The 14,872-nt window shown below is 42.8% G+C and overlaps 1 protein-coding gene and 1 pseudogene across 2 annotated transcripts; both read right to left on the bottom strand.

Annotated features, from left to right (window-relative positions):
• Window positions 1-481: 481 nt before the first annotated feature.
• M6PR (mannose-6-phosphate receptor, cation dependent) lies at window positions 482-9,889 on the bottom strand. Of its 2 annotated transcripts, none has more exons than XM_045186860.3 (7): window positions 9,699-9,889; window positions 5,193-5,372; window positions 4,100-4,266; window positions 2,820-2,929; window positions 2,408-2,538; window positions 1,453-1,579; window positions 482-999 (listed from the first exon to the last, which is right to left on the bottom strand). In XM_045186860.3, the coding sequence occupies exons 2-7, from the start codon at window positions 5,366-5,368 to the stop codon at window positions 877-879; spliced, it is 834 nt and encodes a 277-aa protein (XP_045042795.2). In that variant the 5' UTR covers window positions 5,369-5,372; window positions 9,699-9,889; the 3' UTR covers window positions 482-876. The 2 variants fall into 2 exon arrangements, with proteins under 2 accessions (XP_045042795.2, XP_024434949.2); XM_024579181.4 differs by having other exon boundaries at window positions 5,193-5,369; window positions 9,699-9,887.
• Window positions 9,890-12,811: 2,922 nt separating this feature from the next.
• On the bottom strand, window positions 12,812-13,502 carry LOC112321633 (serine/arginine-rich splicing factor 3 pseudogene; annotated as a pseudogene).
• Window positions 13,503-14,872: the final 1,370 nt, after the last annotated feature.

Below are 14,872 nucleotides of genomic sequence, written 5' to 3'. Positions count from 1 at the left end.
CTGAAGAAAGTGCAACATGTTCAGAAACACTGGTAAGCTACGCCAACTTGTACTACAGGTGGGAGAAGAAAAGCCATTAGAGGGATCCCACAAGGTAAACAGACATCCCTTTTCTGAACTTCTGTAGCACAGCGGTCCCTTTCAGCTTCCCTTCCTGATAGACCGGACTTGTGGATGAGGCATTGTGGCTGCATATGGACTGGTAACTGCAAGACCACAACCCAGGGCCTGATTCCAGCCGCAAAGTTATTCCAATGTCAACGCATGATGTGATGGCATCCTCCAATCTAATTAGAAAACTTCACATTTTCCCCCATCCTAACCCCAGAGGTGGGAGAAACAGGTCTACATCATCTCCAGGCTCAGACCAAATAGCAGTACTCGGACTGCAACCAAGTAATAGCTGCAAAGTAGTTCGAAGCAGCAAGAGATTACATGCAGCTTCTCGTGGAGATTACTGTAGGGTACAGAGTAAGCATGAAAGCAATCAAACCTTGCATAAATAATGTTTGCTTTTTTTTTTTTAATTAAAGAATCCCACTGTCTCAAAAAGTTGTGAAAATGTGTTTAAAAAGGTCAGCTAGCCTGCCACATGCTATTGCTCATAGTTACCCCACTTGTACCTTCCTATACAGAGATAGTGTCTTTTGTCACAGGCCTTGTATTATCTCTGACCTACAACTCTTACCTCTCTAGAGTAAAAAACAAAAATAGGTAACAATGGGGAGGCATTTTTACTAGAGAGAAGAGGATGCAAACTGGAAAGCAAGAGCAACGTTAAGGGTGAGATGAGAGACTGGAGAGAGGCTGCTTAAGAAATCTGGCTGAGTACGCTTTGGTTTAGGGACCGGAGAAGCCAGGGCATATAAAGTGCATTCACATTGGTAGTAAATGATCATCCCTTTCTTCTGAATCCTCCCCCAGCTGATCATCCCCCACACCACGGTATGTAGCAGGCACGTTTCGGGGTTTAGAACGGCACACAAAGTCACAACCATCCTGTAGGGAAAGAAAGGAAAGAAAGAATTTGGAATAACCAATTTAGAATATGGCAAAGTATATATGTGGTCTAAGAATGTGGCAAGAACTAGTTTCTCCTGAGATGAAGAGAAACCTCTAAAGCTCCAAGGATCAGCTTAAATTGAATTTAGGAGAGAAATTCTAATCAGGTCTCACCTTCCTACATAGGCCTCTGAACAGCTATATTAGATTCCTAAGTCTAAGCAACAGTGTTGCTCTTCCAGCCACATCTCAGCAAGATGCTCAGGTAGATGCTATCATATCTAACATCTGTCTAGAGGGCAACCAACTGTCTCACTTTTTGCTGGGCCTTTTGTGACTTTAGCACCCAAGTCCTATGTCTCAGGGAACCTCAGTCTGGGCAAACCAGGATGGTTGGTCACTCAAGCTTGTACGCAGGCTACAGGCCCAGCCAGCTGCCCTGTCACTTACTGCTATCAGGTTGCCGACATCCTGCCAGAAGGCTAAGTGGGGAAACTGCTCTATCCCCTTGGCTCCCACCACCAGTCGCTGGTACAGGAATCCCCCGATGATATAGACAGCAATCAGTGATGCAGACCTGCCGGAGAGAGAGCTACACTTCAAAACCAGGAAGCAGTAAAACTCAGACACCGAGGACAGTCTCCACACTTACTGTCAGCTGTTTTGTAAGCTGTGTTCTGTAAAGCTGGGGGAAAAGGGTAGTCATGCTAAAGAAAACGGGGGAGCGGGTAACCTCCGTAGAAAGCCAATTAGAGCACTGTCAGTCTGAGAAAAGCAAAGTGCTCAGAGAGGAAATAAGACCGTGACTTCTGCCAACTGTCACCATTAAACACATGGTTCTGTTTGTTCAAAAGTTCTAATAATCTAACAGCGATTTTCAACCATTTTCGTATCATGGCATATATAAACTAACTACTAAAATTCTGCAGCACACCAAAAAGTATTTCTGCCCATCTGACAAAAAATAGGTAAATTTTGATTCATTCACACCAGATGGCTATTGTTGTGTTGGCTGCTGTCATTTTTTTTTTAATTTGACGATCTAAGGGAAGAGAGGTTGGTCAGTGCCTCTGACATAGTCAGGTAGCGCATGTTTCAGAAATTCTTGTGGCAGTATGTCACGGCACACCAGTTAAAAATTGCTGATCTAATGGGATAGCATTAAAAACTGTCCTGCCCTACCGTAGAGGTAAAAAGCACCTTCAAATGTGAGTATTTATTGAGGACGTAACAAATCTCATCTTTTAAAACTTGTATAGTCAAGAGTTTAATGAGGACTTTCACACAAAGTTCTTCCCCCTCCAATTATTCCACACACACAATTTATGCTCACGTACATCCAAAAATTTTATGAGTTTAAAAAAAAAGGAAAGGCTTGGACTGATAAGGGAAAAAGAAGACTCACGTGATAAGTAAGACAGAACCCACACTGAGGTGTGAGACCTCTGGGGAACAGGCCAAGCTGCTATCCATCTCGAAGAGGTAGAAACAGTCTTGGACTTTGCCTCGCTCCTCAGACACAGGGTTAAAATTGCCCTGATGATGAAAGGACAGAACACGTATTTAAAATGCTTTCTTTTGACTGCATCTAAAAAAAAAGAGAAAACCCTCCCAAAACCCAAAAGTCATTTGTTTTTTTCCTGGTTCAATAACCTATTTGTCCATGTACATTGGAAGACGGGTGTCTGTTAGGAAAAAATTGGACTTCTAGTTTTCTCTATCCCTCCCAAGGTTGCCTGTGCCCTTTGGGAAGTCTCTGCCTCCTCAGGCCAGTCCCTTCGTCCCCTCCCCAGGCTCACGTGCCCGGGGCGCCTTACCGCTAGAGTGTGTCGGTTGCAGGAGATCATCACCACTGCGCGGCGCTGCTCCTTGCCGCAGTGATTGTCATACTCGTCACCCCCTTTATAGATCAGCATGATCCAGTTACCTGAGGAGGGAAAGGGAAACGGAGCTTTGGGGTAGGGGGAAGTAGAGGCAGATCTGGGTAAGACAGTAAAGTGGAGTTGGAAAGTTCAGACAAATTGGTTTTAATGAACATAAGCCTCATCAGTATGAGTTCTGTACGCCAGAAATGCCAAGCTAAAACTTTTTAACCAGAGCTTTGTTCCCTTGCTTAGACAAGTAGGAATCAGATACTCATGAGAATCTTAACTTTCCACATGAAAGGCAGGCAGCTGATAGCACCGAACTACCAATTACGGGCCAAACCATCACGGTGGTTCACGTTCGCTGAACACCTGCTAACATCAAAAGAGGTTCCCTATAATCATTAGGTAGCAGGGAAAAGCCTAGATTTAAATTAGCCACAGATAAGTTCAAAGTGGATGATTTTTAAGATTGGGAGTTATTTCTTTTTCTTTAGTATTTAGTGTGTGCAGATTTCTTTTGCAAAATATTTGACTCAAAAGTCATGTGAGGTCAATAAGGACTCTGCTTCCAATTTTGCATATATGTGAAAACAAAGTAAAAAGAAGGTGAAATGATTTTTCAAAGTTACAGGACAAAGTAAATACAATATGGGTCAAAAATCCAATCTTTTGACCCATAGCCCCAAATACTTTGTTACTTTTATTGCATTATTTATAGGAGCAAATAACACTGGCGGTATAATTTATCTATCTGCTTAAGGGAAGGAATTGGATTATAGGTGCTCATACAGTGTTTTCCAGCATTATGACTTTTGAGAAACATTATCACCATCATTATCACAATTTGGTAGAGAAACTTTTGTAGACTGGTTTGCAAAACTTGATCTCTTATTATTTAACTTGCAAAGTTTGATTAATTTGATGAGAAATAGTCATGGTTGGTATTTTCAAGCCCAGCATGAAAAACTGATTAAGTATTAAAAGGACTCCAGGCTATACAACTCCAGCTACATTCTTCCTTTTCTGCACAAGCTTTTCACTAACTTCAGAAAACATAACTGTCCCGAGCCTTGGCTCCAGAGGAGCTGTGGAGCTAGGTACCCTGTGGTTTGTAGTCTCAGGTGTGCTGCACTACACATACGATACTCTGAAGAGACTGGGAGAGGTGTACAGGACCGTCGGAGGGAATGCCTTGGAATCAATGAATTAGTCAACAGAGAGGGTCTTACTTCCATTGAAGATGTGAGTCTCGTTGATTCTTCCCACCACTGTCTCCTTCCCGTTACTCTTGTTGATCTGCACCAGGCCTGCCCCCGAGGAGTGGTTGCCAGCTTCCCGGCATACCCTGAATATGTACATATACATTTCTGAGCCCTGGCCCACAGTGCTCTCGAAGCTGTCAGGAAGGGAGGAGAAAGGAGGAGGAGGAGAGTTACCGGCTATCAGCCTTAGGAGGAGCAGCCTTTCTTCCTCTTACCCTCCAACCTCCGACCCCAATAAAGGGACATTCAATTTATTTATATGGTGTCATGGCTGAATGTAATAGTGAACAATATTTGTTGAATCATGAGATATCCACGACCCTGACAGACCATCCTAATTGTTGATGATGACTGACTAAAATACACCACCCAGCAGCTAGACATTCCTCGAATATCTGCTCTAGACTATGCTAAAGTGCTAGCTATTATCTCCCTGTAAATAAGGGGCTATGTTCATGGGATACTCCCTTGTTCCTTGAAGATCATCTTCATATTTCTATGTCTGAAGATTCTTGACACTTCTGATGACATGTATAGGCCTAAATAAGCTTATCTGATACTTCTAAAGTCCTAGTATATGAAAGTATCTAATGCTTTTCAAATTCCTACAAGCTGGTCTCTTGGATCCAGCCTTAGCAACAGTTCCTCTTCTGCACTAGAGAAGTGCACATTGCTACTAAAAACTTGAGAATTTGCTCTGTAAAATAAAGAAAGCATGATAGCGCCAGCTAACCCAGGTAAAGAGAGAGAGGAGGTTATTATGCATGTATCCCCTCCATATTCAACAGTAATATCAAAATAAAATCAGTAAGAGTTGCAAGATTCTTCTTAAGAAGCTGTTCCTTGGTAAACCTCACCCACAACCATCTCCCTCCATGAGGCTCCCAGGGGCCAAGAATGTCATGAAATCAGGGGTCTGTGGGGTCCTGAGATCTGAAGAATACTGGGGGTCAGAGAGCTGGGGTCTGTGGGGGAGGGAGGAGGGAATACCAGAGGTCGTCTGGAGAGGCTGAGTGAAAAAATAATTGTTCTTTAGCCCTAAGGTTCTTCTCATTTTTACCTTTTGTTAAACAGTGGTGCCATCCTCTTCAGTACAGCCAACTCTCTCTCTGACTCTCTACCCTTTTCTCCTACCAGGTCGCAGGTTTTTTCTTCTGCTTGCCAGGACTCTCTCGCCATGACAGCCAGGAGCAGCAGTAGCAGCCCAGCCCTCCCGCAGCTGCAGAAGGGGAACATCCTTCTGGGAGAAAGTGTGTGTGTTGGGGGTGGAGGGAGGATCAGAAGAAAAGGGAAAGAGATAAAGCATATGAATGTGTAATAAAGATTAAAACAAAACAAAACAAAACTTTTTTAGCCCTGGTTGATATAGCTCAGTGGATTGAGCATGGGCCTGCGAAGCAAAGGGTTGCCAGTTCAATTCCCAGTCAGGGCACATGCCTGGGTCGTGGGCCAGGTCCCCGGTAGGGGACATATGAGAGGCAACCACAAACTGATGTTTCTTTCCCTCTCTTTCTCCCTCCCTTCCCTTCTCTAAAGATAAATAAATAAAAACTTTAAAAAAGACACACCAAAAGACCTTTATATCATCCACCTGTCACCTCTTATTTTATAGTAGCCAGTTTTCTTCATTATGAAGTTGGTTTTTGTTTCTTGTATTTGTCTATTTCAAGCTTTTAGCTCTCATCCAAGTTATTTTTTTCCTGTCCCTTAATATTCTGAATTGGATTCTTAGGTCTCTAGGTTTCTCTTTTTCTCTTTCAAACTTATTTTGAAAGCCTCTTCCTAGCTGACTCCATTGCCTGACACCATGCTCACCTGTTGTCCCTCCTGGGCCTCCTCAGGACAGGGCACAATGTGTATTCAACAAGAGGACAGCTCTGGCCTTGGTGAAGAGTTAGTGTCTACGGGCTGTTGATGATTTCTGCACAGTGTGCTTAAAAAAAGACTATCTCGACTTCCAAAGCAGTTTACCAACTCCTCAGCCCTACTGGAAGAAAGACACATTTTTTCCCTAGAACCTGTCAGAAGGATCAACCAATGTAGGGATACGTAAGTACTACCAATAAATGGTATTTTGATTATGCAGAAAGTGTAAGATTCTTCGGCATATGCAGCAAACAGTACATTTTAATATCTCTGTCCCGAAAGCACCTGTATCAGGAAACTCATACATATAACCTTCAGTCTAATTCATAGTTGAGTCCTTCAGGACACACCATGGGGGTGAGAAAAGCGAGAGAACAAAGAAGAATGAATTATGACAGCGCGAGTGGAGACTTCCTTGTCTCTGTACTGTTTGGTCAGAAGAAAGATCGCGACGTCTCATTAGCTAAAGCGTGTGTGCCCAGACGTGCATGGTTTAATCTCTGACGCAAGCACATGCAACTGGAAGGACCAAGCGAGTCTTCGTGTTTGTTTTTCTTACTTTGCGGATCTCGTACCTAAAGAAGAGAAGCTGAGGCCAGAGGGAGGGGGGCTCTGCCTGGACTTGCCATAAACACGGGAGATGAACAGCCGAGAGGTGTGTGTAGGGGCCAGAGTTCATAAATACTGCTTAAACCAGTGGCCCTCCCTGAGACAACACTCACATTGCAACTTGACATGTGACAGGATCTATTTGGGAGTTATTAAGAAAGATGTAAAATAAAAAAAGAGGCAAACGCGTTGGGCCCTGACTTAATGGACATTCAGAAGCATCCAACAGCCTTCATTCATATTCATCAGGGGAACAATGAAAGGAGATAAACAGCCACAGTACCTAAAGCTTGCCACTGTTGATGCCTCAGCTCTGAAAAATCACTCGCCCACTTGAATTAGAGGGAGAAGGAAAGTCCCTAGGTCACAACGAGTGGTTTGAAGACATCCTCCACAGCTCGCCACGGGCCAAGTCTCAAGAGTTTCTAGATTTCCAGTAAGTACAGTTGTCTGTCTACACTCCAAACTGCTGACAACCCTTGGGGGTCAGTCACCAAGTCACTTTACAATCTAGTGAATCCAACGGACCTGCAGCTTGTGTTGCTCTAGGACCGAAAACAGGGCTCTGGCTCCCAAACTCACTCTCTTTTCTCTGCTCCATCCTCACACCCAGGACACACGGAGTTCCCCTTCCCGAAGACTTCACTCTGGGATCGCTGACTCTTCAGGCCACTGCTGCTTGTTAATTTCATAACAGCATCGCTCATTTTTCTGATACAAAGATTTAATTCTTCCCAATTTTTCTCACTGATAATAAAATGCTTCCATACTACATGTCTGGACTTTGGTTCCAATACTCTTTAAAGTCCTCTCATTCTTTTCCATGCTTGTCCACTAACTCTGCTGCATTTTTAAAATAAAAAAAAAAGATAACAGGCAGAATCTAATGTGTACCAATAAGTTTAAAGATAGGAAAATGGAAGCTCTGAGCCCTGAATGAATTTTCCCCACTCCCCTAAACAAACTTATATTCGACCTGCTGTCTCCCACACTCCATTAGAACCACAAAGGCTGGGAAAGTTGTCTCCCTGACTTTCTGTACTCCAAACATGAATTCTCTATGGTAATATTAATAAGCTGTTTCCACAGAATACTTATAGCCAGCCAGAAAGTCCGGGGCCCCCATAAACACATTGAAACACCGAAAGAAAACACTCGTGAGTGCCTATCTTCTTTCAGGCACTGTTTGAAGCACTGTTGTTAATCCTACAACAACCCTATTGAGTGAATACAATCATTGTCCCTATTTTACAGATGAGAAAACTGAGACAGAGCTATAGAGTGGACAAGCTCAGCCTGGGTTCAGAGCTCATGGTCTGTACTTCACTACTACATGTGTATCTATTTTCTTTCACATCAATTTTTGTGGGATCAGAGTCCGCAGCCAAAGCCTTGCTTTCTTTTTGACAAAGAAGGGGAAGTGACATCTCACAGTTCACTGAATAGGGCGTGGAATAAAGAACTCAGACCTCATCAAACTCCTACCTTCCCTAAATTAACTCATTGCTCAACACACAATGTGACCAGCTGAGTTACTAAAGAGAAGTAAGAGGTTCCTTTTATTAGATCTATTTAACGTGATATTTTCCTTATATTCTCTAAGGACCTAATTTAAAATTTCAACACTCTAGGCTTTTTTCCCAGGACCAGTTTTTCTAGAGGGATATTCAAACACGAATTTGTGTTTTTTGGCCTCAAAGTCAGTTCCTTATCTGTTAACAGATGATGACTTCTTTTGCTAAATTGAAAGAATCTCGAAAACTGGGAAAAAACGAAAGGTGAAACACTTTACAGTCAGCACTAGTCCAACTGCACTAGCTTTCATTTTGCTTATTGATTCAAAGAGTAGAGGATGAGAACCAATTTATATTCTTCTCTCTTTCTTGCTTAAGGCTTGACTATATGCTGAACTGCTTCTGATTCAGTGGCATGTGTTCTGAGTGCTTTATCTAGATTAGGTTCCTTAACTGTTACAGCCCAGAAAAGTAGATGTAACTTCTCCCATTTTATAAATGAGGAAACTCATGCTTACAGAGGTTAAGTTCCTTGCCCTACATTATACAAGTAATTAAATATGGGCTAAATGATTGGGGTCACTTGGATGATTCATGGCATAAAGATAGTTGCTTGAAATTTTCTGATAAATACAAGGGTGCAATAATGTATTAGGAAGAGTAGGAAATCCAAGGGCTGGGTAATCCTTTTTAAAGTGCTACAGTAAGATTCTTAAGGTCCAAGAGTTTGTCTAGATACTTTGGAAGTACAGGGGAGGTCTGTAGATTTGGAGAAGTACCCTTCAATTTTCTTATTGTATGACAGATCTACTTGATAATGCTAAAAAATTCTCCTTCAGAGGGATGCCCAACAATTACGCCAGGAAGTGGGAAGCAGTTTACATCACTAGGTCTCTTTACCACTCTCTTCCCCACCTTCCCCACCCCTCAAGAGCACCCATGAGTATTTTCCATTTTTTCAATTAAATTTCCACTGTCTTCTCTCTCACCGTTTCTGATGTAGCAGCCCTTCTCTCCTCTCTCCAGCAACCTATACTTTTAGAAGAGCAGCCCTAATTAGCTAAAAGGCCAAGTGTCGCAAAGCCTCAGAGGAGTAGCTCCCTGTCCCCAGGGCAGCAGCAGCTCGCTACAAAGAGGAAGACAAGAATCCCTCTACTGGATGCTCTTCTCCACGCCATACACTCACCCCCCTCAAACTTCTCCCAGGGTTCTAGAAATTCTAATCTCTTAACTTTCCAACTGCTTAGACCTTCTCCAAATGATACTACTTTACCTCCCTCCAAGATACAGGCCAAAATTCCTTCTAAGGCAGCCAGTAACACATCAAACGCACTCCATACCAAGGGACCTTCCTTTCCCTGCCTTCCAAATACTTGAAGTTCCCTCTCTGGTCTCGGGGGTCCTTTCTCTTCACTCCCTTCGGATTCTGTAGCTCCTGCCCTCATGCCTATGGCTTCACTCTGCTCTAGGGCTCCTTAGCTTGATTTTTGGCTAGAACCCCGGATAAAGGAGACTTAACGATCCAGCCCCTGTCACAGTCGCCGAGGTGTGAGTGCTCTCCAGCCCCTCATACTCACATGTCGCGGGCAAAGGCAGTAGCCAAAGTTCAGACTCCCTGGGTGAGTATCTGTCCGGGGCTGGGAGACAGGGCCAGCGAGGGGCCAGCCGCAGACCCCGGTCCCAGGGCTCGTGTCACAGCCAGCGTTCCCTCCTGCGCCTTGCAGAGCTCCACTCCGGGAACCGGAAACAGGAAGCGCCAGGCGGCCGCTGGGCAACTGCTCCTCCCACTAGACCCCGCGGCATGTGACTACTAACCATCACACTCCCTCTCTCTTCCCGGTTTCCGGGTCATCCTGGACGCTGATTGGGCAGTGTTGTGGGCGTCCTTGTCCTATCAACTCCAATCACTATCGAGATTTTCACGTTTAGTTATACCTTTTTGACTTGCCTTTCTACCAATGGGTCCCAGAGTCCCGCTTCCGGGCTGGTTGGCTAGGGGGCGCCCGTCACGCGAGGTCACGCGCGGTCACACGCCGGGCCGGCTCTTTGGTGGGTGGTATTGAAGAGGGCGTGAGAGGGCAGGCGGCGGAAGCGGAAATACGGGCAAGGGTTCTGTACTCTAGGACTCGGCGGGATTTGTAGTTCTCCTGCCTGGTCTCCTGCTTGCGGAGGTTCCCCAGATAGTTTGCTGCCTGAGAGAGGCGCTGTTTCGCCGTGTGCCAGCCTGGAGTCTCGCTGTGACCGACTTTGGCGCTTGGAGGATAGTGGCCAGCGATTGGGTCGTGGATTTGTTAACGACACCTTTGTTCTTTCCCTTCTACAGTTGAGTACCTTGGGGTGTGCTGTTATTTGTCCATCCTTTGCGCGTTTCCCAAGTCCTGGAGAATCAATTGAAATTGAGATCAACTCAATTTCAGTCTTAGTGCCTTTGTTAAGATCCTTTGCGGTATCCCTTATTATTAGCTGCCTGTTGAAGTCCCACTGATTGTTAGAGCTCAGTTGAAGTGCTACGGCTCCTGTGACTTCCTGGATTCGCTCTGTTTAGAATCCATCACTCCTGAATGCCCGCTCTTGGCTGGTACTTGGCTCTAACCTGATTTCACTCTCCGCTAAGATGTTGCTTTTGAGTGTGTCTCCCTCTCTTCGCGGTTAGGGACTGGATTTTGAATTTTTTTTTTAATTGTTCAAGTACAGTTGTCTCCTTTCCTCCGCCTCCCCTACTCTTCCCTGCTCCACCCACCCCCACCTTCTACCTTCAATCCTACCCCCCCTTTGGCTTTGTCCATGGGTTCTTTATACGGGTTCCTTGACGACCCTTTCCCTTCTTTTCCCGTTATTCTCCTCCCGCCTCGCTGGTTACTGTCAGTTCTTTATTTAAATGTCTCGGTTATATTTTGCTCACTCGCTTGTTTTGTTGATTAGGTTCCACTTATAGGTGAGATCATGTGGATTTGTTTTCACTACCTGGCTTATTTCACTTAGCTATGCTCTCCAGTTCCATCCATGCTGTCTCAAAGGGTAGGAGCTCCTTTCTTTCTGCTGCATAGTATTCCATTGTGTAAATGTACCATAGTTTTTTGGTCCACTCATTTACTGATGGGCATTTAGTTTGCTTCCAGCACTTGGCTATTGTAAATTGTGCTGCTATGAACATTGGGGTGCATAGGTTCTTTTGACTTGGTATTTCAGGGTTCTTAGGGTATAATCCCAGCAGTGGAATTGCTGGGTCAAAAGGCAGTTCCATTTTTAGTTTTTAGAGGAAATTCCACACTATTTTCCACTGTGGCTGCACCAGTCTGCATTCCCACCAGCAGGTACTAGGGTTCCCTTTTCTCCACAACCTTGCCATGGATTTTGATTCCTCATTCTCACCAGAGCTAGCACAGTGTTTTGAATCCGATAATAAAAGCTAACACTTGCATTGCTCAATGGTGACCACTAATGTTGTAAAAGCTTTAAAAGTTATTCACTTAATCTTCACAATAACCTTAATCACGTATCTTACCCCAGTTTTACAAATGAGTAAATTAAAGCTGATAGATGCTCAGTAACTTACCCTGGGTCCCACAACTATTAAGTTATGGGGTCAGTATTTAGGCTCCAGAATTTAAGCGTACACATTACATTACACTGACTGTGTACGATCCTGCATTTATTAATTCATACATTCAACTCAGGCTAGGTGGTAATCATATCTGGGTTGGGTTTGGATGTGTCCTCAAAAAAAAAAAAGAAAATTAAAGGATGAGTTTCTCATAGTAATTTGTAACCAGAAACACAGAGAACAAAATAAAAGTCCATAAACTGACCAAGAGGTTGTATATTTCCTTCATGAATATGTTATCCTTTAAAAAAATTAATATCAATTTCTCCTTAATCACTAAATTTACAAATAAACTTTTAAAAAATAATTTGTTACCAAAACTGTAATCCCAAGGATTCTCATAAAACATATTACAGGTGACAGCATGAAAAAAAATTTGCCCAGAAGCTCAAAGTTCAGCTCTACAATGTACCCTTAAACTGGCAGGACACCCATATCTCGTCTCAGATTTCCAAATGAATAATGTTGCAAAAACCTATGTATTCATATACAGCAATCACATACGAAATTTATGACCTAAATCAAACAAAAGTAAACTAACTTTCTTGAAACTTCTTAGACTCTACACTAACTGGACAACCTCTGTCCAGGGTTAAGACTAGCTGGATTTTTTTAAACCTCTCATCTAGTTTAAGGGTGCAGCTCTAAATTTACTTGCTGGCTTTCGTTCACAACAGCTTTTGAAGGCTGCTTGTTCTACTTACAGCTGCATATTATAGCCCAGCTATGAAAAGACTTAAGTTCAATTTTTGCCAGTTTAGTTGCCATAATACTAAACATCACACTTTAGCTGGGAGGCATTAAGAGGTTTATTCTCTGTCTATGCAAGACTAAATTTCAAAGCAAAACTAATTTTGCTTAAGGGAACATTGTACAGTAATGATTCTTGATATTATATGCCTCATGGGATCCATTTCAAACAATGAGAGTTACATCTTTATGTCACTGTTCCAAGACAAACAAAGGTGAACAGTTAAAACATCTTAAACGTGCACCAAGCTTATGAAGTCTCAAAACTTGAATTTTCTGTACATAGTCCTGTCAAATGAAGTTATTTCCTGTACCCCATTGCTCTTGCAAACTGGTCTATTTCCTTTCAGTTGACCTAGATCGGCTCCAAGACCTAGAGAAAGATTGGACTGCTTGGGATTTCTCTTTGAGACAGTGCCCTCTCTCTCCTATCTCTAGAAAGGGACCTGCTGTGACTGCGGGCGAAAGTTCTCCGTTTTAGAAATCTGTGACGAGGTGGAGAACTCCTTCTTGGATAATCACCTCGAGGGCAATGATTCCAAGAGGGAGGTGGGCCACGATTTCGACTTCTTTTCACCATTCTTACTTGGCAGCCACACAGTGTTCAATCATCTAGCCCTCAGACAGCATCAGCTGCATCTCGGGGATCTTCAAATTCAACAAAAGCAAAGCCGGGTTTCTAGCAACCCACACACTTTGGAGTGGTCCATGATTGCCAAAGGCTCATTCCAGTTCAGTCTTGTTACCATTGTTTCCAACATTACCTACATAAACCCTACGATCCAGTGGACAGGAATCCCAATGCATTTCTTTGGACAGCTCTTCCTTGCCTGGCTCCCGCAGATGCTGTCCCCTGCCCAGAGTCCAACAAATGGCCTACAAATACATTTTGTAATGGATGTATAATATTTAGCTGTATGGATTTGTACTTAAGCAATTCCATTAGTGGTGGGCATTTAAATTATTTCTATTGACTTGTCTTTATCAATTCATTTAATAAATATTTACTGTGCTATTACACTGTGACAGGTTTGGGGGATACAACAGAGGAAAAAAAACTCACTTGCAATGAGTTTTCATTCTAGAATTGATCTTAATTTGTCAACTTAAATTTAGTTTTGATTTCAGAGATCTTGCCTCTTGTTCACCGGTTGGAACACCATAGGGCTGGAGGGAGGGAAGTGTGCATGATGGAAGTGGGGAAATTTCCAAAAATGCAGTTGAGTAGATTGAATAACCTGCCTTGTGTGGGAGTGGGAGCAAGGGAGAGCTTCCCTTTCCATCCAGTTGCAAATAACTTGAGTTTGCTCCCTGCTTTTCAGGCTTCGGTGCCCATTCTGGGAACTGTGTCAGAACCAACCTCAAGGTTCTTGCCAGAGCAAAAGGTGAAATTAGCAGTTCTTTTTTGCTTTTCTACTTTGCTTCTCTCTAGCCTCATTAACAAGGACACCCGCCCCCCCGCGCCCGCCCACACACACACCACACCTATGCCCACACCCTTCTCCCACACACAAGATAAATTGTTCACTTCATTTAGAAAGCAATGCTAGGAGTTTAGACCTAAAATTAAACGCTGAGGATGCCTTCTGTTTAGTGTAAGCAGAAGAGGGGAAGGTGCAGGGGAAGGTGCTTGAATGATCTAGGTAATCTGAATTCTTTCTTCAAGGAATTGCTTTGATAATTGTCCCAGATCTGTTTTTGTTGTTGTTTTGTTGACTCTGAGCTGGGAGCTTTGTTAGGAGCTTTATTCTGTATGAGTTTTGTGTTATAGGATTTGCTGCGTTTAATCTGTCTTAGGCCAGTTTAACTATTAGACCAGTCAAAGAAGCTAGGAGGGTGGAAGGAAAATTTGATCCTCTCTTACATTAGTTTCTCAGTCCTGTTATTTGTATATTTAATTTGAGCTCTTGAGTCAGATTTCAATTTTGAACTTTTATTGGTGTCTTCCTTTTAAAGCGATCACATTAAAATAAAATGAAATCACTTTTAACATATTTCAAGGAATGAATATATTTTTGTTTTTGGTAATTTTCAACCTTAATATCATTTAACATTTTTAGAAAAGATGCAAGAATAGTACAAAGAACTTTCATAGATACTTCACCTAGATCCACCAATTATTCACATGTTGCCCATTTGCTTTGTTAGTCTCTCCTTCTCTCCTCCCTGCACACACCCATACACACAATTATTTTGAACAATTTGAGAGTAAGTTCTATATTCCCACTAAATACATCAGTGTGTATTTCCTAAGAATAAGGACATTCTCTGACATTACCACAGTGTAATTATGAAAGTTAAGAACTGTAACATTGCTACAATATTATCTAATCCATAGTCCATATTCAAAATTTCTTCAATTGTCGCAATACATAGTCTTTACAATTTTTTTAAAAA

Source organism: Desmodus rotundus, chromosome 3 (genome assembly GCF_022682495.2).
Source record: "Desmodus rotundus isolate HL8 chromosome 3, HLdesRot8A.1, whole genome shotgun sequence".
Classification (NCBI taxonomy): domain Eukaryota; kingdom Metazoa; phylum Chordata; class Mammalia; order Chiroptera; family Phyllostomidae; genus Desmodus; species Desmodus rotundus.
This window is presented reverse-complemented; position numbering and strand designations above follow the sequence as displayed.